This window comes from Perca fluviatilis, chromosome 17 (assembly GCF_010015445.1).
Source record: "Perca fluviatilis chromosome 17, GENO_Pfluv_1.0, whole genome shotgun sequence".
Lineage (NCBI taxonomy): Eukaryota > Metazoa > Chordata > Actinopteri > Perciformes > Percidae > Perca > Perca fluviatilis.
In genome coordinates, this window is record NC_053128.1 from 24,876,050 (window position 1) to 24,902,839 (window position 26,790).

At 39.7% G+C, this 26,790-nt stretch overlaps 1 protein-coding gene across 1 annotated transcript in view; it reads right to left on the reverse strand.

The window, feature by feature from the left end:
* lamc3 (laminin, gamma 3) overlaps positions 1–26,790 on the reverse strand; it is a 98,681-nt gene that overhangs the window by 38,214 nt on the left and 33,677 nt on the right. Inside the window, exons 5-10 of the mRNA XM_039780503.1 lie at positions 21,610–21,798; positions 20,455–20,572; positions 15,477–15,575; positions 14,423–14,559; positions 13,380–13,499; positions 3,727–3,925 (exon numbers count right to left, since the gene is read on the reverse strand). Coding sequence (XP_039636437.1) covers positions 3,727–3,925; positions 13,380–13,499; positions 14,423–14,559; positions 15,477–15,575; positions 20,455–20,572; positions 21,610–21,798 — 862 coding nt within the window. The remainder of the gene's footprint in view (positions 1–3,726; positions 3,926–13,379; positions 13,500–14,422; positions 14,560–15,476; positions 15,576–20,454; positions 20,573–21,609; positions 21,799–26,790) is intronic.

Genomic DNA, 26,790 nt, shown 5'->3' on the forward strand with positions numbered 1-26,790 from the left:
GGTATCTACCGGACCAAATAGCAACGCGGATTTCAGTGCCTCATTCCAGCGCCTCTGATATGCCTGCACTTCTCTGATGCTCTGAAACAGACGTTACACTAGTTAACACTACACTCGACAGCAGCTAATGTGAGCATACCGCTAGCTAGTAGCTGGATTAAACATAGTTAGAATGCTGACAGCTAAAGCTAAACGGTGTAAAGTTTGTCTGTATTTTACTGTAGAGGATTCCAACACCGGGATGTAACAGTGTGTAGCGTTCAACCAACAGGTGCGTTCAATGAAACTGGTAACCAACAGCCTCGTGGTGCATTCAAAGTTATTGTTAAATGCCTTTTTCCCATCTGGTGGTTGTTTTTGTCGTTCAACAGCTATTTACTAGTGAAATAAGTTATTGTTATAGTTATTATATTATATTATTATTAAATCATTTAATTTTGACCATATGGTCTTAGCAATAAACAAGTCGTTCTTTAATGTCACCAACTGTTGTTTAGTACCAGTGTTGGTCATCTTACTTTAAAAAAGTAATTAGTTACAGTTACAAATTACTTCTCCCAATAAGTAATTGAGTTAGTAACTCAGTTTCCACATTGTAAAAGTAATTAGTTACAGTTACAAATTACTTCTCCCAATAAGTAATTGAGTTAGTAACTCAGTTTCCACATTGTAAAAGTAATTAGTTACTCAGCAAAGTAACTGACGTTATTTTTTTATATTCTATAACTCTATTACGTTCTATAACATCTTTAACGTCAAAGATGTTTATATTAACTGATGTGTTCAGCTCGGCCTTGGTCACCTGTTGCTGACCCGAAAAATGGAGCGTTGCTTGTTTTAACAGAGCGCTCCGTCTCCTTCGCTGGAGCTCACACTAACTGCATTTGGGCTTGGGCTTGGGTTAGCAGCAGCAACAAGTGTCGTGTTAGCACGTGTTGATGTGAGGGGCTTCATAAGATTCGAGTTGCTTGAGGCAGACGTGGATAAAGTCTTTTTTCCTGGGCATAGCGTGCAGGTCTTGACTTTAATTTCAATGAGCGAGAAGTAGTGCCGGTACTTCCAGTTCGAGAACGCTACCTTTTGAATTTCCCTGGCTCGTCGCTGTCTTGTGTTCAGTAGTAGTCAGAGCGTGCAGTCATATGCAACGGTGTCATCATCCCCACCCCTGCTCTCTCCAGGCAGCTGATGTCACCTCGCGCTTCATTCAACCAAATTGTAGTAACGCGCCACTTTACATTCTCAGTAACGATAACGGCGTTGCAACCATGGGAAAAGTAATTAATTAGATTACTCCGTTATTGAAAAAATAACGCCGTTATACTTAAACGCCGTTACTCCCAACACTGTTTAGTACCCTTCTTTTTTTTTACTTTCTTAAAAAGTATCGGTTCAGGCACCGTTAAGGCACCGGTACCGTTTTAAAAGTACAGCTTTAGCGCTGGTATCCAAACCAAACAATACCCAACCCTAATATTGACTCTAGATTCAAATGTGTGACTAGATTCACACATTTTTGTTTTGTTTACAGTAAATAAATATAAAAATAATAAACAAATACAAATCTTAAAATCAAGTTCATAAAGTAACTTTCTTTACATTCATTTTATTCCCAATCAAGATACACTGGTAAGAATTGCTTTCCATTGTTAATATGTACTTAAAAACAGTTCTGAAATGCAAAATAATAGAATTTGAATCATGTGATAAAACATGCGATTAATCGCGATTAACAATAGAAATTCAGCGATTAAGAAAAAATAATCGTTTGACAGCCCTAATTCACACACATTTACACTCCGATGGCACAGCATCGGGAGTGTCTTGCCCAGGGGAACTTGGACATAGGACTGCAGAGCCAGGGATCGATCCACCAACCTTCTGATTGGTAGGATACCACTCTACCACCTGAGCCACAGCCGCCCCATGATGTCTGTACAGCCCGAAGAGCACACAGATACACACTATTTCCTTGATGAGACTGACATTTTTCTGTTCCTACATGTGCACTTTCAAAACTGAAAATGATGTTACATTTTATAAGGTGTACATCAGCTTTTTAATGCAATATTGTACTAGAAATATACTGTGTACATACCCAGATACTATATGGACAGGGTGACATATATTGCATTGATATTTCATTAGTTCTACTCACGCTCATACTTTCTCCATAATTATTCTCACCTATTTGGCTATTTAAAGAAAATTTATTTGAAGTTGACAGTGCCTTTGCCCAAAGTGTGTAGAGAGTGTTAAAAAAATGTTTTATCCTCCTTATATATACTGTATATGTTTATAAATCAAGTTATCAAGTTAAACTGTCAATAAAAAATATAAAAACAACATATTTTAACCATGAACCTAAACTAATCAATTAATAAAGCATGAACTGTATTTGAACTTCAACCTCAAGTATAATAAATCAATTTTGTTAGTTCTGTTCACATCCCTAATGTTTAAATGCCCCCCTTTTCATATAATATTATTTATTTTCTACTTGTTCTTTGTACTTCAGTGCCCGTGTTGTCATCATCCAGATCAATACTGTTACATTTCATACGCTGCCTGTCTGTGGCTGCTTGTATCCAATTTGAAGCCCTGTGTTGGCATATCAGGCTGCAAAGGGACCACTGCCCACATAACTGTACCCCCAGGCCATGGACCAACCCTATAGTCCATCAAGTGCTCTGCATGCTATCGCTATAATCCATTTAGTTCTCCTTTTCCTGCCAAGACCTGGTCAACCTTCCATCCGGACCCCCTTATCTGGCTAGGGGAGTGACCTCCCCACTCCAGTCAAAACTTCAGACTCCCACTAGCTTTATCTGTTGAAGTGCCTCATATACCCCTCTCTTCACTCGCTATATTAGAGAAGCTTTCCTATATTTGTGGTTTGATGTGATCTTTCAAACAGGAACCCCTTCTTTTTTATATTTACACGTTTTCAGCAATGCCAGCACCCTAGCTCTAGGGATGGTCGTCATATCGGTCGACCTCTTCTGGTACAGATTGAAATATTTCAACAGCAATCTGATGGATGGCCATAAAATTTGGTAATCGAAGGATGAGTCCTGCAGGCTTTGGTGATTTGCGCCACAAGCAGCTGCAGGTCAAAGTCTTCTCTTATCCATTAAAAATTCTGTGAGTGAAATGTCCCAAAAACTATTGGATTTGATTGACTTTTGCTAGAGTATAATTAATTAATAATAGAGTATAATTTTTTTGGTATGTTTGTGTCATTCCACTGCTGCACACATTTCAAGTCACTCTAGGTGAGACCATTTGCTAAATGTATAAAATATAAAAATGGAAATGTAATGTGGCTCCTCTGTACCTGCCAGCATACACGACAGCCAGCGCATGGGGGAGCTAGCTCATTACTACATTCATATCCCAAAATTCTGCTGGGACCATGACAGCACAGTCAACGTAGGTGAGCTGTAGTCAGTACACGTGTGTCCTGGATAGCCTGCACTCTGCGGACTCATATATATGTATATATGTATATGTATATGTATATATATATATATATATATATATATATATATATATATATAGCAACAAGGAACAAGTCAGGCAACAGGGAGATGCATAGATGTAGAGAAAAACAAACATCCTGACATCCACGCTTTGGTATTTTCCAGAGAGACTCAGGTATAACAGTAAAAAAAATACAAAATAAAGAAGCATGTGCACAGACTAAACAAACAAACTGCATCCTTGTACCTGACAATGAAGGAGCGCCGCGATGAGAGGCCGGGGTCATGGTCAAGCACTGGTTGGGGTGAAAGGTCAGCAGACAGGGTGACTCCAGAGCCTTGGAGTAGCAAGGTGACGTGGTCAGGAAGCAGCTCGGCGGTCTCAGAGGTGAAGGTGATGGAGAGGAGCTGGCCGTAGCTGTAGACTTGATGACCCAGGAATTTCTCTAGTGGGTGGGCAGAGGTTGGATGTTAGAGAGGTGAGGGGAGTCAGCTTTATTAGTAATGTCTCAGCCATCAATGTTGTAAACACAGGGATGGATTTCTGTTTGTGCAAGTGTGTTTTGATGGAAGCTGAATTAGTATTTATTTTTATGCATATTAAGAAATATTCTGCCCGTTTCCTGCTGTGTGTGTGTGTGTATGTGTGTGTGTGTGTATGTGTGTGTGTGTGTGTGTGTGTGTGTGTAAGGCAAGGCAAAGGGGTAGAGGCTTGTTGAGCCCACATGGAGCGCTGCAGGAGGCTGTGTGTAATTACCCACCCTCTCATCTCTGGCTCATTACAGCACATTAACAGGACTTCAAAGATCTTAGCCACCAGGAGACATACTACCCTCCCAACCTCCAAAACGGGCTAAAAGAAAAAGTGGTACTTTGGACATTTAAAAATAGGCAATCTTGGCATGACCCTTAATATGAAAATATGAAAAATGTAAACAACAAATGCCATTGTAGAACACTTAGCACCAGTTTTACTCTTAAAAATCATAACAATTTGTTTTCAGAAAAAAAAACACTATGCTGCCATTCTCTACCAGCTCTGGGTGAGTGAGTGGGCAAAACTGACAGGTTGCACGCTTGGTTGCCACCTTGTTTTTGAGCGTAATCGTGTGTGAAGTACATCCTGAGCCCTTCTGGGGGTTGGGAGGGCTAAGGACTTGAGTGGATGATTTTGCTTGCGAGGGGCCTCTGGCGTCATTCGGAGCATTTCAACTGTCTGATCGTCTGATAACTACTCAACCTCTCTTATCATCTCTGCAGGGCCCTTCTGTACATCTACAGCGCACTCTCACTGTGACATCTACGGTCAGATTAGTCAGTCTTTTTGTCTGACCTGCAACAATTTGTTATGGCACTACAGTACATTTTGACACCCGAATATTATGTTTTTGGCTGCTGTCTGTAATGTATTACTCAGTGATGTGTTAAAGTATTCAGTTAAAGTTATTACTTTTTTCAAGAAAAAGCAATGTAATTATTATTTCAATTAAGTCTAAACTGTGTTTTCTTCTTATATCATCTCATATATTTCATGGTCCAATAAATAATGCTATTTGCTTTACCAATCACTTAATTTGGTTTAAATTATATTGTTATATTATTATTCTTGCTGTGTTTTTCCAGCTACTTTTCTAGCTGCAGCCACACTTACTTTTGTTCCATTCCAGTGTAAGTAGTTACATTTAAATAGTTATTTTCTGTGTTCAAGGGACACCTTGTTGTGTCTCTTTTCTTTTTAATAGACTGCAAGCTTTCACAAATTAGAAACCAAACTCAAAAAAAGTTTTTGCAGGTTTTGTTTCTTCTTCATATTCTCACTTGAAACAACACATCATGCCTCCATCCTCGCTGTTAGCTTTTAAACAATTCAATTTTAATGAGAGGATACGAGAATGAAGGAAGCGCAACCCACTGTTATTTATATTTATCCTTCAACACTGTTGGAGCAGTTATTTGTAGGAAATGAAAAACAGGCAGTGATGGAAGGGGAACGGCTTCAATTACACGACCAATCAATAGCACTTTCTGTTGTTAGTCCAATAAGGCATCGGTCATGTCAATGTGACTTCAGAATCAATAGAAATAGATAATTACAGCCAATCACGAGCAGGGGGAGCGGCTTAACAACCACCAATCATCACCAGTGAAGACAAAACACTTTCTCAAATTAAACTGGTTTCCACACATCTCAGTGTAGTTTCAGAATCAATACATATTGATGACAAGGAATAAGAAAAAATCAGCCAGTCGGGGAAAAAAAAAAGAGGCTAAGATTAAATTCATCACCAATGAGACAGGAATGCCTTGGATGAGCCCTCTCACATTTAAACATCTTAACCAGTGGAAAAACAAATAATATGGGAGCGAGGTCTAATGAAATAACCGATCAATACTCACTTCTGAGTCCAACAAGCCACCACTCATGCCAGTTTGAATTTAGAACAAAACACATAAAATATATTTTCATCGGCACTATTTCAAATTAGCTCTTAAAATGCTTTCTAACATTATTGTTACAATAGTTTGTACTGTGTCCCTTCAGCAGTGCACTGCATATGGATTACATTAACATTTATTCATTGGCACAAAACGATTAAGGAAGATGATCAACATGAGCTGCTCTGGCTGGGGTAGTTTTATAATGAAAGTTAGTACAGTACAGTAAATGTTGCGTGGGGTAAATAGGCAACTGATAAATATCAATAAAGTGTGCACAAATTAAACAGCTGAAAATAAAATGGGAAAGTGACAGATAAATAGATAATAGAAGTGTAAAAAAAAAATGTATATGCTGCAAATAGACAAAAGTGGATAAAGAAATATATGTAAAGCTTTATTTTTCTTCTTCCATTTTTATTGTTTAACTAACTGAATGTTATATTTTTCACTTGTCTGATAACATTTAACTGCCTTTTGTCAGTTTTCTGAGCTCCATACCTGTGGACATTTTTATAAAACTTGGATATAACTTCTGAAACCCTCCTTTATGAGGTGCTGTATATTTACCATTTTACAAAACTTTGGTCTCTCCAGTCAGTCACTCAGACACACCACACTCAGTGCCCTCAACAGAATAGAATCAGCCAGCAGATGATTGTTGCATTGCCATGTTGAGTGAGAGTCTCAGCAGTGACACAGAGGAGTGGCAATTACCTATATTTGGGGAGTGGCACACTATAATGATGAGTAACAAAAGAAACTCCTATTCACAGAAAATAAAAGTCAACAGATATTACTTTTAAAGTGATTAATAGGAAATATGTGCTGCACATTCCTTGCATAACGGTGCGTAATGAGCCCAGTAATACTGTTGTGTGACAAAGCTAAAATTCTCTCCTAAAGTGCTCCCTTATGGTTGTGAGTGGTTTCCGATGTAACTTGCTGGCCATTATTCTGCTGGGGTCTGATTCGCGGAGAGATTCGACAGAGGTACCACAGCATAATTACTCAAAACCGTAATAGACCATCCAGGAATGGCCCCACTGCCGGGCCCCTCTCCAAAGTAATGAATCTCTATAAAAAAACAATGAAAGGAGTATCCATGTGTAAGTGTGATCTGCTGTCTGTGTATTGCCATGAATTTATATTCATTATTTTATCTCACATAATAAATTGGAGAGAATTAAAAAGTTTAGCAGTCTCTAAATACCACAGTGTGCTGGCTGCACATGTAAGAGGATGTTTCTCTTCTCATAATACTGAGATTCATATTTTCTTTGTAACATTCAGTGTAGTACTTTATACCATTAGGTGATAACTTAATTAGTCAATCAATTCTTCATCAAATTATTGATTGAAGAAATATTTCACGTAATACGCTTTCTTTTGCGGAGGAGATCGATACCACTCTCAGGATTGGTATCGATCTCCTCATTTTAAAGCTTTAGTGCGTAACTTTTTGATATTAATGAACGTCCGTTACATTCAAGCCATCGCCAAATGAGTTGATACAAAGCTAATTAAGACTATCATCTCTCTGTATTTCTCAGTATGGCTATGTTCAGAAGGTTGTGGCGTCCGGTGACTTTCCCGCACTGAAACTCAAGTGAAGATAATTACCTCTTCTGAAGAGTCCATCATGTTTTTTTTAATCCTCCGTGTCCTCCTTGGTTACAAGCAACTGCGTGGAGGAGGGCGGTGGGCGGTGCGCGATTACGGAAGCTTGTATCATGTGGACGTGCCGACAGTTTTGTTGTCATTACTTAGAATTCCTCACGGGGGCAGCAGAAACTACACACTATAGCTTTAATTCTCGCCAACAAAGCAAATTTGTGTATTACCCAAAATGTGAAAGTATTCCTTTTTCCTACTCTTTTAATCAGTGTATCTTTGGGTTGGTCAGACAAAACAAGCTATTTTAAGATGTCAACTTGAGCTCTAGGAACTGATATACAAAACTATAATATACATAAAGTAAATATTATATAATAGAAAAATATCAACATAATAAATGTTGCTAATACTAATAAAAAATAAGCATTGCAGCTCTGGGTCAGTCCAAATAAATGATGCATGTATTTCAATCAACAATTTCAAGAAAACAGAATGGAAAAACCAAAGCTGCAACCTGTGCCACTCTATTTCCATTTTGTCTCTATGAGTCTGTCAGAATGATCTGAAGTCCTCTGACTGTGCTGCTGTTGACACTCGGCCAGAAACACATAAAGCCGCCATCACAACAAGTGATAGATTCCCCTATAACTTTTGGGGAATGGCAGAGCAGCTCACGATCAATCAGGAGGTTTAGACTTTGCTCCAACCAAATTAAGTCAACTCTATTTCAATTAAATCACAGCTGCCTTGCACAAACACAATTCCCACCGCGGCTCTAACATCGACCACCATGCAGACAGTCTGAGGGCAAAGGTTGGGTGGACAAACTTTTAATTTCTGTCAGGACACAGAGTCTGACTGCACTGGCTGCAGGCACAATATATGTGACCTGAAATCCAAGTAAATTTTTTTAAAGCAAAATACACCACATACTGTATGCATATGTAGACTGGTACGCATTCAAAGTGAATAACCGTATGCAACCAAAAGTGATGATTTATCTTACAGTGCCTTGCGAAAGTATTCGGCCCCCTTGAACTTTTCGACCTTTTGCCACATTTCAGGCCTCAAACATAAAGATATAAAACTGTAATTTTTTGTGAAGAATCAACAACAAGTGGGACACAATCATGAAGTGGAACGAAATTTATTGGATATTTCAAACCTTTTAAACAAATAAAAAACTGAAATATTGGGGGCCGCAAAATTATTCAGCCCCCTTAAGTTAATACTTTGTAGCGCCACCTTTTGCTGCGATTACAGCTGTAAGTCGCTTGGGGTATGTCTCTATCAGTTTTGCACATCGAGACTGACATGTTTTTTTGCCCATTCCTCCTTGCAAAACAGCTCGAGCTCAGTGAGGTTGGATGGAGAGCGTTTGTAGAACAGCAGTTTTTCGTTCTTTCCACAGATTCTCCGATTGGATTCAGGTCTGGACTTTGACTTGGCCATTCTAACACCTGGATATGTTTATTTGTGAACCATTCCATTGTAGATTTTGCTTTATGTTTTGGATCATTGTCTTGTTGGAAGACAAAGCTCCGTCCCAGTCTCAGGTCTTTTGCAGACTCCATCAGGTTTTCTTCCAGAATGGTCCTGTATTTGGCTCCATCCATCTTCCCATCAATTTTAACCCATCTTCCCTGTCCCTGCTGAAGAAAAGCAGGCCCAAACCATGATGCTGCCACCACCATGTTTGACAGTGGGGATGGTGTGTTCAGGGTGATGAGCTGTGTTGCTTTTACGCGAAACATAACGTTTTGCATTGTTGCCAAAAAGTTCGATTTTGGTTTCATCTGACCACAGCACCTTCTTCCACATGTTTGGTGTGTCTCCCAGGTGGCTTTTGGCAAACTTTACGCTAACGCCACTTTTTATGGATATCTTTAAGAAATGGCTTTCTTCTTGCCACTCTTCCATAAAGGCCAGATTTGTGCAGTATACGACTGATTGTTGTCCTATGGACAGAGTCTCCCACCTCAGCTGTAGATCTCTGCAGTTCATCCAGAGTGATCATGGGCCTCTTGGCTGCATCTCTGATCAGTCTTCTCATTGTATGAGCTGAAAGTTTAGAGGGACGGCCGGGTCTTCGTAGATTTGTAGTGGTCTGATACTCCTTCCATTTCAATATTATCGCTTGCACAGTGCTCCTTGGGATGTTTAAAGCTTGGGAAATCTTTTTGTATCCAAATCCGGCTTTAAACTTCTCCACAACAGTATCTCGGACCTGCCTGGTGTGTTCCTTGTTCTTCATGATGCTCTCTGCGCTTTACACGGACCTCTGACACTATCACAGAGCAGGTGCATTTATACGGAGACTTGATTACACACAGCTGGATTCTATTTATCATCATTAGTCATTTAGGTCAACATTGGATCATTCAGAGATCCTCACTGAACTTCTGGAGAGAGTTTGCTGCACTGAAAGTAAAGGGGCTGAATAATTTTGCACGCCCACTTTTTCAGTTTTTTATTTGTTAAAAAAGTTTGAAATAGCCAATGAATTTCGTTCCACTTCATAATTGGGACCCACTTGTTGTTGATTCTTCACAAAAAATTACAGTTTTATATCTTTATGTTTGAGGCCTGAAATGTGGCAAAAGGTCGAAACGTTCAAGGGGGCCGAATACTTTCGCAAGGCACTGTAGATATAAATCTAATAGAAATAAAATGTACTATTTTAAGAAACAAATCAACATATTCAAATACATTTTGGCATCTGCACCATTGTGCCAATGCTGGAAATGAAAAGGAATGCTATAAGTTTTTGACAAAGTGCTGCTGTCGGTCTGAACAGCCCTAAGGCCTCAGTATGCTCAAACAAAGTGCTCAACAGATTGTCTGACAGTGTCTGAAATCCCCTCATCCCACATCTCAACGTTGAAAATGGACGGGACTGTGTTTGACCATTTTTGTAACTTTCTAAAACAGACACTCTCCCCACCCACGCACTGATTGTTCAAGTTTTTGGAAGAAAGCAGGCAGGGTTTGAGTTTCTCTCAAGCTCTCTTTTTACTACTTCCATTTATTTTGTGTGTGCAACGAATTGCAATATTATAAATGAGAATGAGCAGACTTCGCAAGAGACACAGAGCTCTTGGACAGAGATTGGGGAGGCAGTGGGATGCAACCAGGAGGAGGCTATGATGGCAGGCTTTTCACCAGGCCTTTGAGTGTGGCCATTTGGAATGGGTATCAACTGGGGTTTGTTTCAAGCGTACTCAACTCTTTACTCTTCCACTCCAGCCTCACTCAAGCACTCCTTCACCTTCTCGGTTGGTTGACTTTCCCTCTGCTTCTCTTTCTCCGTACCCCTTTATTCTCTGTTTTTGTTCTATTGTTCTACTTCCTCTTTCTATCTCTCCTCTCAATTTTCTCATCTCCCTTTTGCTATACCTCCTTTCTGTTTTGCTTATGTTTTTCCAGAAGAAAAGGCCACCAGACTGGGTGCAGGTAGCACTCAGGTTGTGTGAGGCTCTTAGCTGCAATTGTTTCTTGAATCAGAGCGACAGGTAGCCTGGAGCTGCTCTCATAAATCTTTGCTCTTCTTACTCTCTCTTCCACTCCACAACAGAACACTTTTGCCTTCTACTAGAGGGTTATTTTATTAAATTCTGTGGGTTTTTTCCCCTTCTTTCTTTTCCTTTTCTTGTCTCCCTGCTGCTTCAGGCTTAGCAGGTTGGCCTTTGCTGCATATATGAAAAGGATCAACAATGCAAGCTTCTCAACAGATGGCTGTAAGGGCTTATGTTAGATGATGTCCATTCAGCATGAAACGCTGCTCGGCCAAGAGAGCCACGGTTACTGTCCAGCAGAATCAAGTGGTGACCACAGTTGTTGGAGGCAGGTCAAAGCAACTGTTTAGGGAGGTACTTCATGTTTGTCTATGATAGTTCCTGGCAGCTGCGCTCAAGTGTTCAGTCTGTTGAGTACCAGAGGGACATGAACTCCGCCTGTGTCAACTGTCAAGCAGATGTCCAGAATCAGGAGGAGGAAAAGTGGCATTGCACATGCTTTAGAGAAAAGCCTGTGTCCCCCAAGTGCCCACATGCATACACATTCACATGTGTCTACCTACATACGTACATTTATGATTTGGGCACTTGACGTTATGGTAATGAAAGGTCAATTTAAGGTGTTTATAGAAATGAAACGTTTCTATGCAGTGGGAAAAAAGGAGTAATTCTGATGTCCTGACTAAAAGTGCATGTTGGCCAGATTGTCATGGGAAATTCAGGAAACTCAAATGAAATTATTTTTGCTCTTTCACGCTATCTCAAACTCTCCCTCTCTGGTCCAACAGCTCCTTACAGGCACTATTGAGAGAATATTTGTGATGTCTTGTCCTTGGTATTTCTAGAGCTGGGTAAGCTACGCAGATCCCAAACAATCGTTCTTTTTAACAGAAAAAGAAGAAGAAAAAAAAAAAGCCTATGATTGAATCCTGTCCCTTGTGTGACAGCGGACGCCAAAAGCCACTACGGTGACATATACATTCTTAGGAATCACAGAAATTGCATTTTGTATGTTCGACGGGAAGTTGTCAGTCAGAATTATCTCGTACTTTGGTGAAGGACACAGCTGAGGGATTTCAGCACAAATACATATTAAAAGTAAAAAAGAGCAGAGACATTAAAAAAGAGAGAGAATTATTTTAGAGCTGCTTCCAAAGCCGCTGCCACTCTGGTCTAATCTTTAAAGTAACTGTACACATGCACCACGATGAAAAAAAGGCGAGAGCAAATGAGATCATTAATAGGGATGGCAAGGCAATAGATTTGTGCATTTATTATGTGGAGAAACAACATAAACAAGCACTGCACAAAGTAGATAAGCAGGCTGCCACAAAGCTGCTCTCGGCCAGTTGGGCCACTAATCTGTGAGTTGTGGCCTGTAGAGACGTCACTATAGACCATGTGAAGAAGAAAGCAACTTTAAAAGACACTTTTAACTATGTTAATTTCTAATTACACATACAGTATGTATAGCAAAGCATGCAAGCATTCACTGTGGACTTACAGTATGCACACACACACACACACCACACACACACACACACACACACACACACACACACACACACACACACACACACACACACACACACACACCAGAAAAACTTGCACATCCATGACTTATGAACGCATTCATAATGACATTTTATAAATTATGCCTGACCACCAGGCTTTGTCACATCCTGCTGTAAGCAATTCATCTTTCTAAAAAAAGATGCCTCCAAATGGAGTCGTTCTCTGTGATCGTGCGTTTTGGGCATTAAACCTCCAGGATGCGGAGTTAATGGGATTGCTCCCGTTTTGCCTCTGGCTGTGGGCTGCATGGTGGCTGGAGGGGCTGTGAGTTGATGCCTAGAACCGACTTAGTGGAGACAAGAAGAACCCAAGCCAATTTTCACTTTGTTGCTTCTCCAGCATGGCCAAGACATCCAATTCCATCAGGCCTCTGCTGCTGGGGCGGCTGATAGAAATGGGCCCTAAGTCCTGTAGTTGGGCCAGCTTAATCCCTTATCGTCTAATGGCTCTGATAACGGATTGGGGGAAACGGTGTCAGAATAACTGCCGCATGACCCGCTGCCATAGACCCTGATTAATCTCACTAAGGAACAACAGGAACAAGCTATGGGTATTAAAGATGCACTACTAACACTAATACCATTTACATATTTGCTAGAAGAGTAACAACTGGAGGTTTGACGATCTAATAACATAAATGTCAACAATACTAGAACAGCTTCCTGGGGACTGCAACCCACCCATTTGACCCAGTCTAAGTTAACTATCTGTCCTCATGGATGAACTCAAATCTCTATTATTTTCCGTTCTGACTCACCGGGGGCTTTGTAGAAGCCGATGTCTTCCTCGGTAAGAGGCAGCAGGTAGACTTCACCTTCCTTCCACAGCAGGGGGTACTCCTGGCCTGCAGAGAACTCTCCCAACCAGCCATCCTGATCTGGAGATAAAAGAAAACATTTCAAAACATGAATAATGGCTATTATCTGCATCACAGACATTCTGGATATATACGGTGCATAATAGTGTTCACAAAGAGTTTAAACGTTTGAGTTGATACACGAGATGTGTTCAGATTATTTTTCTATTAGTTTTATTATATCTGTGATCAACAGAGAAAAAACAAAAACTGTACACAGGACTGCATCTAATAATACTAATACAGAAATGTGTTGCAAATACAATAAACACCACCAAAAAGAGAAAACACAAATATTTTAAAATAATATTTCTTTTAATAAATAAGCTTTAGCATATTATCTGCAATAATATCTGAATCATGCAATCAGAATGTTAAAACTTAAACTTAAATCGCAGGTCATTTTCCAACACCATTGGCAGGTAGTTGACTTCAGTACATTTCTGTACTTTGCTGTATTTTCTTCATTGGTTGTTTTTTTCTACGTTTGCAGCTTGTTTCGTTATGCTGCATACAGTATGTGATTGGCAGTTTGCCCATGTTTTATTTCCTTGCAGGGTTTTAGATTCTCTTCATGTGTTGTCAAATTGGTGAAGATGATTTTTTTAATTAGTTTTTGTTTTGTCACTGCGTTGAGCTTGAGCACATTTTTATCCGTTATCCCTGGCCACACTTAAAAAGGCGCTCTAAAAATACAATAAAACAAAACACATCCAATAAATCTGATATTAGAAAGAAATAAAAATAAATAAATAGAAAAACATAGCAACATGCACAAGACCGTACAGTAGCACAATAAAATATACAGTAGTCAGGGAAAATTCTCTCTGAGAATTCAGAGAGAACAAAGTAAACATTGCTGGTCTTGTTCATTTTAGCTGGGTAGTAACAATCCCACAGTAACAAGGAAACCTAATTAATGGTTAGTGTGTCTTAGACAATACCTTCAATGAAGTCAGAAGAGATGTTGATAGCCAAATAGTGATTGGAAGAAGAGCAGGCTAGTGAGTGGCCAAAGCAAAAACACGCTTGGCAGCCTGCTGGGTTCACTTGTTGTAGGTTGAAAAAGCCTGGCTTGCATCTGTAGGTACACACACACACACACACACACACACACACACACACACACACACACACACACACACACACACGCATAAAAAGTTATTAACATCCACATGTTGTGCACGTGCCTCACTGCAGCTATTTAACACATCCTTGCTGTAGTGTTCTTTTTTCTCTTCTTTTTAAGTTGTTCTCAGTGCAGCAGTTGGGGTGCTGGTTGCTGCAGACCGCACTGTTATGGAAGAAGGGACCAAATGGAGCTCGGCTGCGAGGACCCTGAGCTCTGACCTACAGACACTAGCTGGCATATGGGTGGGACAGGAACACCGCTTAAAATCAGCCACTACACTAGTCACATTACACAGGAGAGGGGCCTGCTCAACGAGCCGTGAAATCAGCAGAAAAGTCAACAAACAGGGAGCACAGAATTATTCAATAGTTTGAGACCTAGGGCTGTGTGTATTGCTTATCTCACAGTGACTTTATCGGTTGGATCCTGTATCCCAGAGGAACAAGATGGAAACAGACAGGGGGAAGCAGAGACTTAGTTAGTGACATGTTGTAACAGTCAGATTCACTGTCAAAGTAGTCAAAATGCCAGACAGCCCCAAAGCTTTGGCCAATTTTTAGATGCATTATTAAACCTTTAGTATACTTCTGCACTTGCAGGGTGTGCTGACCTGTCTGCTGGATGTAAGCACTTATGTGTTTTTTCATTACTTTTAAATCTAGGAGTGATAATGTAAATATTTTGTCCTTAAAACAAGACTTTAAAGGTCAGATATAATCAAAAGTACTATATTCTGTACAAAGCGATGAATGGTTAGTAAGGGCTTCAGTTGTTCTATTGTGAGAACTTTTGAAGAGAACAGTTGCCTTGGTAACCACAGGTCATGTGCACACGTGTGTGACGTAAGCGACATGCTTATAACACACCTGTCACAGCTCTGTCCCTCCACGTTTGGCTTACAGTGACAGCGTCCATCCAGAGGAGAGCAATCGTCCACAGTCCCGCTGGGGTCACACTCACAAGGCCTACAGACAACAAGATACGTGAAGATGAAAAGTATGAATCCACTGCACTTAACGGACATGTGTATATTGAGCAACATGGATATTTTTCTTGGGCCTTGGACCTGGGTCTCCCTATGAATGTGTTTTTGTCATCACTACTCTCATTCAAAAAGCACAAGTGTCCTTCATCAATCCCGAATCATCAAAACTAAGATGCTTAATATAGTACACAATCTATCAAAAAATGTAAAGGCTGTGTAAACAACCTCGATAAAAGCTAGTGAGGTGTGTGTGTGTGTGTGTGTGTGTGTGTGTGTGTGTGTGTGTGTGTGTGTGTGTGTGTGTGTGTGTCAGCTTGGGTAATGTCAAAATGTGTTGATCACCTTTATTGATTGATTACTTTTTTCTGAAACTGTAACAGAGAATCATTTTTTTTAATGAGGTGCTATTACAAATAATTCAATTATCCCAAGGCGAGCCGTCTCTACTGGTTTCTGCTCCAGTGGTCTGAGTAATTCACACCTCAACTCAACAGCCTGATTTTGCTGCATTAATGAGAGAAAGAAGTGTGTGTGTGTGTGTGTGTGTGTGTGTGTGTGTGTGTGTGTGTGTGTGTGTGTGTGTGTGTGTGTGTGTGTGTGTGTGCATGTTGGCATCTATGTGTATTAATACAATTTTGTCTGTGAGAATAATCCAAACTAAGGGTCAACTAAGGTTGTTAATCAGTAATGGTTTTCCATAAAGCCTCTTTTATCTCAAGCCTCACTTTAAACCTGCATTAAATTATGTTTTTGGCTGTTTTGGGGGAGCGGAAACGAGCTAAAAACACCAAACTGGGTTCATATAACTTCTTAATTATATGGCAAACATGTTAGCGAACAGTTCCCTTACGCATCCACCAGATATGGAGGAACATTAGCATTAATTTGAAGTTGTGTCCAAGTCCAACATTTACTCCCATTTTAGCTCTAGTTTGGTCTCCACCAGCTCCTGAGAAAAATACTGTATCTGGCTCTTTATCTTAAGCCAATGTCTTCTTTAGCTGCTGAATGTCCGATTAATATACCAATTGGTCGCTAACTTTTTTCTGTCTGCTCTTTGGTGCTGAACAGGAAGCATACAATTAGGCCTGTCGCGATAGTCAATAAATCAATTAATCACACGATAAAAAAAATTTGCTTGATAATTTTTCCAGCCGAAATAATTTTCATTTGCATGCTTGTTTGTTTTCCTTCTCTCTCTCTCTCTCTCTCTCTCTCTCTCTCTCTCTCTCTCTACCAAAGAGACTGGAGGACCACTCTTGGTTCCTTAGCGTAACGAGGAGTGAACCCTCTTGTCAGTCGCATGGTCTTTGTGTTGGGAGGTGGGACTCCTGGCGGAGAGAGAGACAGAGACAGAAAACACTAGTTGAGATTTGGAGCAGGGTTTCCCGCAGCACTTTGCATAAGGCGCCGTCAAAAAAATAAATAAATAAAATAAAAATAAAAATATCCAAGCAAGCGGTTTCAGGAAAGTGGCTGCATGTGTCCGACAATGCACAGAACATCATCACTGGTACAAGCCTACAGCTGTCCGCAGACACGGTGTGCGGAAAGTGTGTCAGTTGCGCAAGTGTTTGTGTGTGTGTGTCGGCCCGCCCCCGCGAAGCTCCGACCTGCTGACAGCAGAAGAAAGTAGCTGCACCTTCGCCAAAATGAAGACTGAAAAACAGAACTATTTTGGTACAAACATTTACTCGCCATGTGGCAGATAGCCACATAGAAATAGATGATATCATTTATTAATTAAACATTATTATTTAAATGTAATATTTGTGTAAGTTAAATTTGATTTCTAAAGTTAGTCAACTGTCTGTTGTCACGGCATCCACATTTAGGTGTTGAGAAATAATGTTAACACCAAACAGTCATTGAAATGCGGTTCAACGCCATCACAACTTAGCATTCCCTCGGCAGGTAGAGGGGGTCAAGGAGAGCTAGGATTGACTTCTTATGAATATAAATACTACAACATACTTCTCATAAGTATGCACACACACACACACACACACATATGCACCATCATATACATTTACATGCAGGCTTATATGCATAGGATAGGAGAGCTCTCAGGTCAGAGAAAGTTTAAATGTGCATTTCATCATCAAAATGTATGCAAGCGGGTCAGTGCATCTTCAAGCTGCAACAAAGGATGGTAAAAAACCATGTGTGCCTCAACCTCTGTGTGCATAGCCACAGAGGTAAATCTGTCTCATGTCTTCCGGATGAAAGCAACTCTGCTTCTTCTGCCATCTTAAAATCAATTAAACCCGCTGAGCTCATTCTTGTAGCATATGAAACAATCAAAATCAGAGCTAAGTACAAATATAGAAAAACAATACATCAATAGACATGTTAATTTTGTTCTTATTCAGGGCGCCACCTCAATCAATAAAGAACAATTTGAATCAGCTATCAATCTTACAACTATAAGTCAGTGATTAGTTTGTCTCTGCAAGAAAACACCAAACAATCTCTCTTTAACTAAATAAAAGCATTTTTTGAATACAAACTCAATATTTCAATGTCATAACTAAAGCAAAAGACTGGAATTAGCTACTGTGACTAACACTAGTTGGTGACAGTACGTAGAGATTATGGATGTTTGGGTCAATACAACGATATTGACATGGGATAAATGTAATGCAAAACTAAACACTAACCTTTCCTAACTAAAGCATTATGCATTAGACTGTCTTTGGAGGAAAGCAGGGACATTTTTGAGGCTAACTTTGTCCTTGGGGTTGGTTGCGGCTAAAGCTGTTCTCTGAAGTTTCTGAAGGCAGCAAGGCAGGATCTGGTCACCATGGTAACAGATGGAGGAGACCACATGGCTCTGGTGTTTGACCTGGTGTTTGGCTTGATTCTTCAAACACCAGGTCTTTTTTTCTCCTGGTCAGGACGACTGGCTGACCAACCAAAATACTGTCCAAGTGCAGGGAATTTTGTAATTTCTGAGCTTGGGTCACCATGACACTGGATATGTGCCATTATGTTTTCAGCTGGCATGTTTTTGAACATTGATTCGGGAAGGGAAAACATTGCTTTGTTGAAAGGGAGATTCTTGATTTGGATCCGATCAAGAAGAGTTAAATCAGTCAGGCCACAAGGTCGATTTCACTTTAGGCTCTTTATTCAATGTGTTGGTCTAACACAAGATGAACAGAAGTAGAAGACCCAACATGGAAAATACATGTGTCACAATACAATATATAATGTCTTGATTTCAAGTGAAAAACAAGTTTAAGTGTTTAGTCACATGTAGTTTTGCTCATCTCTGTGTCAACTCACATATCAATGTAAGGACCTAGGGTTCAACTACTTCTTCAACTTCCCTTAAGCTAGGATACCTGCTAGACCTCTATTATGTTAAAGAGACATCACTTAGTGACAAAGTTACACAAACAAAAAAATATTTAAAATATATCAATGTTTATATAAAATAATTATAATAATACAAGAGCATCTGAATTACCTGCTATTACAATAACTATAATGCACCCTTGACTTTTCCTCCAATTATTTATGAATTATTTCTTAAACCTGCAATAGCTGACTTGTTTGGCCACTTGGGGGAAGCTGTAAACAGCTGATATTGCAAGCTTGTTAGAAAACCGCTGCTTACTTACACATCAACCAGACACGCAACTAGCGTTGGGAACCGAAACCAGGTGCCAATATGGCTTTTGTTCCTATACAGTACGACTGGTATCTACCGGACCAAATGATTTCGGTGCCACTTAAATGCTTGTGTTGATCTCTGGTGCTCCACAACAGACATTAAAGGCAACAGAAGCATCCCTGCATGTGACGCTGGTTAACATTACACTTGGCAGCACGTAATGGTAGCCTACAGTTAGCTAGTAGCTGTCTTAAGCACTGTGTGGCTGTTTTTCACCAGGACGTGCAACAGTCTGCAGCTAAAATTAGGATTGAAATGGGATTGAAATGGGTTGGGTACCCATTTCCCACTAGCCAACCCTACATTCGATACCCAATCGGTACCCACGCAACCCTATATGCAACATTAGCATTGATTTGGAGTTGTGTGTCAGGTAACCTGATGACTGCAAGTCCAATATTCACTTTTCACTGAGCTTTAGTTTTGGTCTCAAACTATCGAGGGAAACATCTGGCTCTTTAGCTGCTAAGTGTTCAAGAATGTTCACCAGGTAGTTCCTAACTTTCATTTAGATCAGATTGTTTTGTGTGATCCAAGAATGAAAGGATATGCAGACAAACACTTTAGGTAAGGATGGAGCGGATTGTGATAAACATCAACATTGTCCTACTGTCTTTTTAGATAAGATGGATGAAACGGACATTTATTACAGTAAAGCAATGATATTTATATTACAATTCAAGATGTGTATGAAGACCAAAAGAGGCAGAAGGCAGTGAAACGTTGGAATGATTGAAATATCTGTTGAAATCTTGATAAAATTGAATGTTTGAAATTTGAAATTGAACATGCTTCCATGTGGAAAATCACAGCGCTCTGGGTTAACTTGCTTTTTTATAATGGTTGTTAGCAGTTTTGTATTGTACGGCACATCCTGGTACTCACTGATAAGAAGGTCACTAATTCACAGTGGTGTCACATACGAGAAGTAAGAATCCTCTTGTTTACGACTGCTTTGTAGTACGACTGCTTTGTAGTTTGATAAATTCAGGCTTGGGGAAGTTAGATGGTATAACTGCAAAAGAGGGAAGATTTATGAAAAAGTCTGTGTCTGTGGTACCTGTTTATCACTTTTAACCCCTACTCTCTTTTACAGGCATGTTTCTTACCATTTGTTTGGTTATCCTTTTAATATTTGCTTTGTTTTTGTGTCTCTCTTGTGTGCATGCGTGTTGCTCACCTGCAGCCACCAGGGCCAAGCGAGTGAAAGCCAGCCCGACATGTGTCACACTTCTCCCCGGTCACGCCAACTCGGCACGCACACCTTCCCTCTACATCACACTGCAGACTCACTGAACCTGGGAAGGACAGCAAATGGATCAGCAGAAGGAAAAAAATGAAAAGAGAATAAAAAGGGTACAGAATAGTTTTAAGAAAATGGGGGGGGAGGGGGGGGGGGGTGGACGACTTCCAAATCCATAAAAGGATATTGGTGAATTACATGAAATGGATCAATGTATCATTAATAATTTGTCATGACGGGGACAACTTAATACCTGTTATTGAATTCTGTTCAAAAACCCAAGAGATGTGCTTGAAAGAGCAGGATATAACCTTGCAACCACACTGTTGCTGACATACTGTAGCTTTAGTTAATGGAGAAAAAAGACCAGCTGGGGTATTATGGACAGGACAGAAAAGGAAGCCTGATGCGAGTCTGCTATAACCTTTGATCAATATAATGGAATCCAACAACTCTGTGCAATCACCTAACACTATCTACAAAATGTACAGGAAAGGATCGCTAATGTATTTGTCCATTTATTTGTTTTTTTATCCATATATCTGGTTCTCTCTCTTTACCCTGATGATGGTGTAATTAGGAGCCCAAAAACATAAAATCCCCCCCCCCTAAAATTAGACTGTGTTTAATGAGCACTGAGTCTCTTCATTGAAAACGTCCAGTGAGTCAACTGGATCAATTTACAACAGCAGGGCTGAGTCAAGTCATGAATTTATTTAATGGTCATTTGGGAAGCTGAGGCGAGGATAAGTCTGATGAGATGTGCAAGACATGAGAAGAACAAGATTGTATAAATTATGAATCAGAAAAAACTCTTCTCTTAGGTAATGTTTGGCAACTGAGTAGTGGATGTTGTTAATGATTTAAAAGACATTTGGCCATAACATTTGCAACAATAAATCCTATGAGTCCTCTTTGTCTGTAGCTTAATCTGGTGCCTTATTGTGCCAATACAGCATTCCAATTTAACCATAATTACATTTTCTCATGCCAGAGAAAACAAAAATAGTGAGTAATGATATTTGCATGGATTATAATTAGGGATTTTGAATTATTATCAAAACAATTAAGGGTTTTGTATCGGCAGTTTACCATTAATATTGCAGTTGCAGGGTAGGCAGGGCTCTTCAGCAGATTCCCTGTAGTGGTTCTCTCTGCAGCGTTCACAATGGGGCCCATCAGTGTTGTCTCTGCAGCTCACGCAGCGCCCCCCACTGCCCGTGCTTCGGTACTGCTCCATGTCAAACACGCACTCGTCTGACCTCCCACTGCAGTTACACTCTGCGGACGAGGGAAAGAAAGCAAGAAAGAGAAAGAGCAAGAGGTCAGGTGAGGAGAAACGTGAAGAACGAGAAAGGAGCAATCATAGGGGAAGAAGCGAGCAAAGGAGGCAACGAGGTAAAAAGAGAGAAGACAGAAATAGACGGAGGAAAGAGACAGAGGGAGGGTATATATGTGAGAGATTATGTGTTCTGGGATTGGATCATAATTTAGAGGCTCGCTGCTAATCTCATTTCACACAGGCCTAATGAGAAGCCAATCGGCTGTCAGGGGGCACTTAGATAACAGTAATTCATGTTTATACAAGAGCAAATTACTCAGTTGATAACACACTATCACAGCTTTCATACCCCTTAGATCAAATCCCTCCTTAGTTTACCAGTTACCCTTAGGGGGGATTTAGGTGAAATTGCCCATTTTATTATGAATCACGCTCTCTGTTGTGCTGGTAATAACCATATGATTATTCCATCCTGTTAATAAGGAGTCTCAGCAGTGTTCAATTTATTTCAAAGATAAAAAAATTATCACCAGTTGCTTTTAAACCCAACACGTAACGGTTACAAATTTGGGATTGATGGTGAAAAACTTTAAAAAGGGATTTAATAAAGAGTTTAATTTGGGTCAAAGTAATGTTGATTTATAATTTATAATAAGTAATTTATGAAATCATTATGAGTAAATGAGGGTTCATCATTACTGTTTAAACCTGTGTTAATTGCTTTGTTTGGCAACTACAAGCTGTAAACACACCATTGACATTTTATCACGTCAGGCAGTTAATAAGGGGAAATATTTATATATTTATTCATTCATTCATTCATTCATTCATTCATAACATGCATGAATGAAAAAAAAAGGAACAGGAAGAAGAAAAAATCTTATGGTACCTGTCACTTATTTGTGCACATCAAAAAAACAAAAACAAAAAAGCTAGCGTTTTAGCTGCTAAATGCTCCACTATGTTCACTAGCTAGTCGCTAACTTTGTCTGTTTGGTGCTCTGCAGCAGTGTTGGGCACGCTTACAATAATTTGAAATGTTATTACAATTGCTAATTCAAGTAACGCCATGTTAATACTGTAACAGAATTACTGTGAGAGTTTTGGGGTCAGTTTGTATTTATTGGTCCAGGATGTGTTAGCATGGCGCTGGCGGTGCGATTAGGAGGTTAACTTCTAGAAGAGGAATAAATCCTGTGAACAAGAAATGTGCCTCCCAGTTAGGGCTGGGCGAGATGGAGTAAGCCTACATGGAATCATCTGGTTTTTTAGAGTTAGAGGGTGTGTGAAACACACATCTTCATAGAAGGGAAGGGACTTGTGAAGTGCTGCGTGCAGTCAGCAGAGCTAAGCTTTAAGGGGTGTACGATTCAGAAAATGTCACGATTCAATATTGATTTTTGGTCTCAAGATTCGATTCAAAATCGATTTTCGATTAAAAAACGATTCACAATATTTAATGTAGTGACTTTTCCCATGTAATTGCAGTAGACATAAAATTTAAATAATTAAAAAAAATTAGAAAATATGAATTGATTTTGAATCGGTAGAGCTTGAATCGCGATTCGAATCGATTTTTTTGCACATCCCTACTAAGCTTTTCATAGTAAGTAAATATTGTAACTTCAAACTGTAGGCCGGTTGTTTGAACCACAATGTCTCATTTTCTATTCCTCCATGTGTTATCCAGATGAGACGTGTGGCTGTGGTGGAGTTGTTTAAACGCACCTTTGATGGAGCTGTGAGTCAAGAAAGTAACGTAACAAATAATAAAACAAATTAATTTTGCTGTGTTGAGTATAGTAAAGTGATGTATTTATTTTTTTCAATATGGTGATAAGTTATTCATTAGTTTGTCAAGGAACTTTTTCAAGGAAACAGCTGCCTTCTGCATCTGTAAACTGTAAAGTTGTGGCCGTGAAACCAAAGAGCTGAGGGGAAATACAGTCAATGATAATTCTCTGTAGGTTCTTCACTACAAGCTCCTCCTTTTTTACAACTCCTTTTACATCTCACATTGACACAGTGTTAGTACGAAATTGTTATAAACTGGTGCAGCTTTAAGGATCGGTCCTGAAATTGTAGTTCTGATGGATGAAATTGAAATGATACTGATGGAACCAGGAGCCTTTGCGCTGCTAGGAGTGGCCCGAACACAACCTCTTGACTAATGCTGAGTTTCTTGTTATCACATCTGCAGTCCCTCTGCTCAGTGGGCAAACAAAATCTGACACTCCACATAGAAAGTCGCTGCAGCATGACTCAGTTCTGATTGGCACTGGTGGGCAACTAGAGCACAAATACAACCAGCCGGCTCTTCCTGTCAACTCCCATTCACGTCTTTATCGTGCCAGTTTGTGGTGCTGCCACTGCTGGTCAGGCTAGCTGATAGCAAGGTGGCACTACTGTCAACAGCCTTCACCTCGGTCGCATTTCCTTTAGCGGTACATTCATGTTGACTCTGAAAGCATCTCATAAAATATGATGTAATTCTGTTATACCGGGATAACATTAGATGCTCCCAGGCTTTTTCTCAAAAACTTAATAATTATCTCAAAATGATGTTTAACTCACATAACTTCAGGTCTATCGATAAGTTATGTCAGAAGTTACTTCATGTGTGAACAGAAGCGAGGGCAATATGTTTGTTGAACTGTGGTCCTTCATCCTGAAATGAGCTTCAGGGCAAATTGAACATCTGGCTTTCCATCCCTCTCAGCAAGTTCAAAATAATTTTTATTATTTACTGCTCCTGGTTATTAAGGTTTTGTTCTTGCTGTTTGGATTTGGTTATTTGTTTTGGTAACCTGAACTGAAAAAAAAAAGTTTTGTGACTAGAATTATTTTGGATCATTCTCAACTGTGTTTAATGACTCTATGTGTATTTTTTTTAAATAATAATGTATATTAAAAGCCTTTAATGTTAATGTCATATTAGCCTAGTCGACCTCTTATATTGAATGAAAAGAACATGGTTAACATTAACATTAAACACATTATAATAATCATGTTAAAATCCATGTTTCCCATCAAGGTAAAGAGGTGAACAATGGCAGAACAGTTTAATGGTGGTGTATGTGGGATGACGATTGCTATAAGCAGTGCACACACAGTATGGCAGAGGGAAACTGAGACAGAGCAAATCACTTAAAGCTGTTTTTCAACAGCACACAACACAACAACCTCTACAGAACATTCCAAAGAACTGTGTTTGACCAGCTTGACCACATTTAGGTCTGTCCGCCCACATACACCTCTTCCACATGCTTTCCTCAATCCTGTCCGGGCGACCACACAGCCTCTGCATCACAGCTACTGTAGAGGCTCCACACAAGTAAGGAGGCATACCTACTGTGGCTCCACACATGAACACAATAATGCACAAAGGACTTTATCCTGTGATTGATGAAGCCACCTCCTCAAACATTTTGCCTCACACATTTTTGGATAGGAAATCTAGAGGATTAAAATAGAAATACTTTAGAATGCACCACTGTTGGGTATTTGGGTGCTGGCCTGCAGCCTTCTCAGCCATACATTCTATTTCCCTCAATTACATAGACACAGAGACCTGTGGTAGTTGCATTTACAGCTAAGGTGACAAATAAACTGAAATGTGACTTTAGCACATAGCTTTACACAAGGTCTGGTATAGTTTAAGGTTGACTTGCATGTATGGTTGTTGTGAGAAAAACCCTGTCTCCTAGAAACTATGTTTATATACTACTCATTTGCAAAGGTGGCCCTTCGTCCACTCGAATGGTCACATATTCATCATCATGTGTCATATGTGTAGTTTGTTTAGTAACAGTGGTCAGTAAGTCAGGATACCAAGATGATAAACTCGCTGAATCACCATTCTCTACAGATCCTGTACAACTTAACTGTAAGTGGATGTCTACATTACGAAAAAAAAAAAAAAACTTCCTTCATTGTCTCTGTGTAGAAAAAGGGACGGCCCAGTGCCTTCAGTGACTATGAGCCAGAGGCACTAACCTCTCTTGACAGGCCGGTCCGGCAGCACTTCAGACTCCTACTGAGGGCTTTCAAGGACTCTTTAATTTGCATATCAAGCCTATATAGGCGTGGACTTTGCCATAATATTGCTCCTTGGGGCTTTGTTTCATACAGATTAGCCTGGACACAGAGTGAAAGCCACGTTCTTCTATATCTCCAGTGCTTTTAACAGCACACAGTGCCTTACAGCCTACAATAAACTCTTATTGCGAGTATGGTGTAGTAGCACTATGCAAACTCATTACAATCAAGTACAGAGATGCAATGTTGTAATATCATCCTATGTTGATTGCATCGTTTTGATAATCAAAATGATGACGGTTAACTCTTGTCAGCATCAATCTGAGTGCTACTGGAAGTTTGATCAAAAGGTAGTCTGTGCTCTATAAAGAACATCAGAAATCAGCTACTGTGATGCAAATACCTCCTGAATTACCCACCAAATATCATACACAATGCCATACACAAAAACATATATAAATTATTAAAATAATGAAATACAGTAATAACAACAAAATATTGTACCCAGGTTATATATAAACTGGAATTTTGAGACCAATCTATGAATGTTTCATTTTGTTATGGGTGATAAATCAAAAAGGCTTGAATTATGGAAGTGTAGTGGTCGATGAAATCAGTTAGAATGAAAAATAAAAGTCAGGGACAAACAAGCTACAATAACCTTTCCTGATTGGAATACAAAATTCAGCACTGTGCATCAGCTGTCTTTCAGCAGCAAGGCATGTTTTTGGAAGGACCTGCATGGGAGGGGGATGCAATTCACCATCTTATTGTCTTCTGCCCTTTATATGAAAAATTTCTTAGTATTGTTGCAGAACACACGGAGGGACCACAATCCCTGCAGGCACAATAATTTCTCATTTTTATATCTAATTTTCTGGACAAATGAGATGTCGGACTAGCCAAGAAAGCAGAACACCAGCAGTGATAAGACCACAGTGTATGAGGGATCA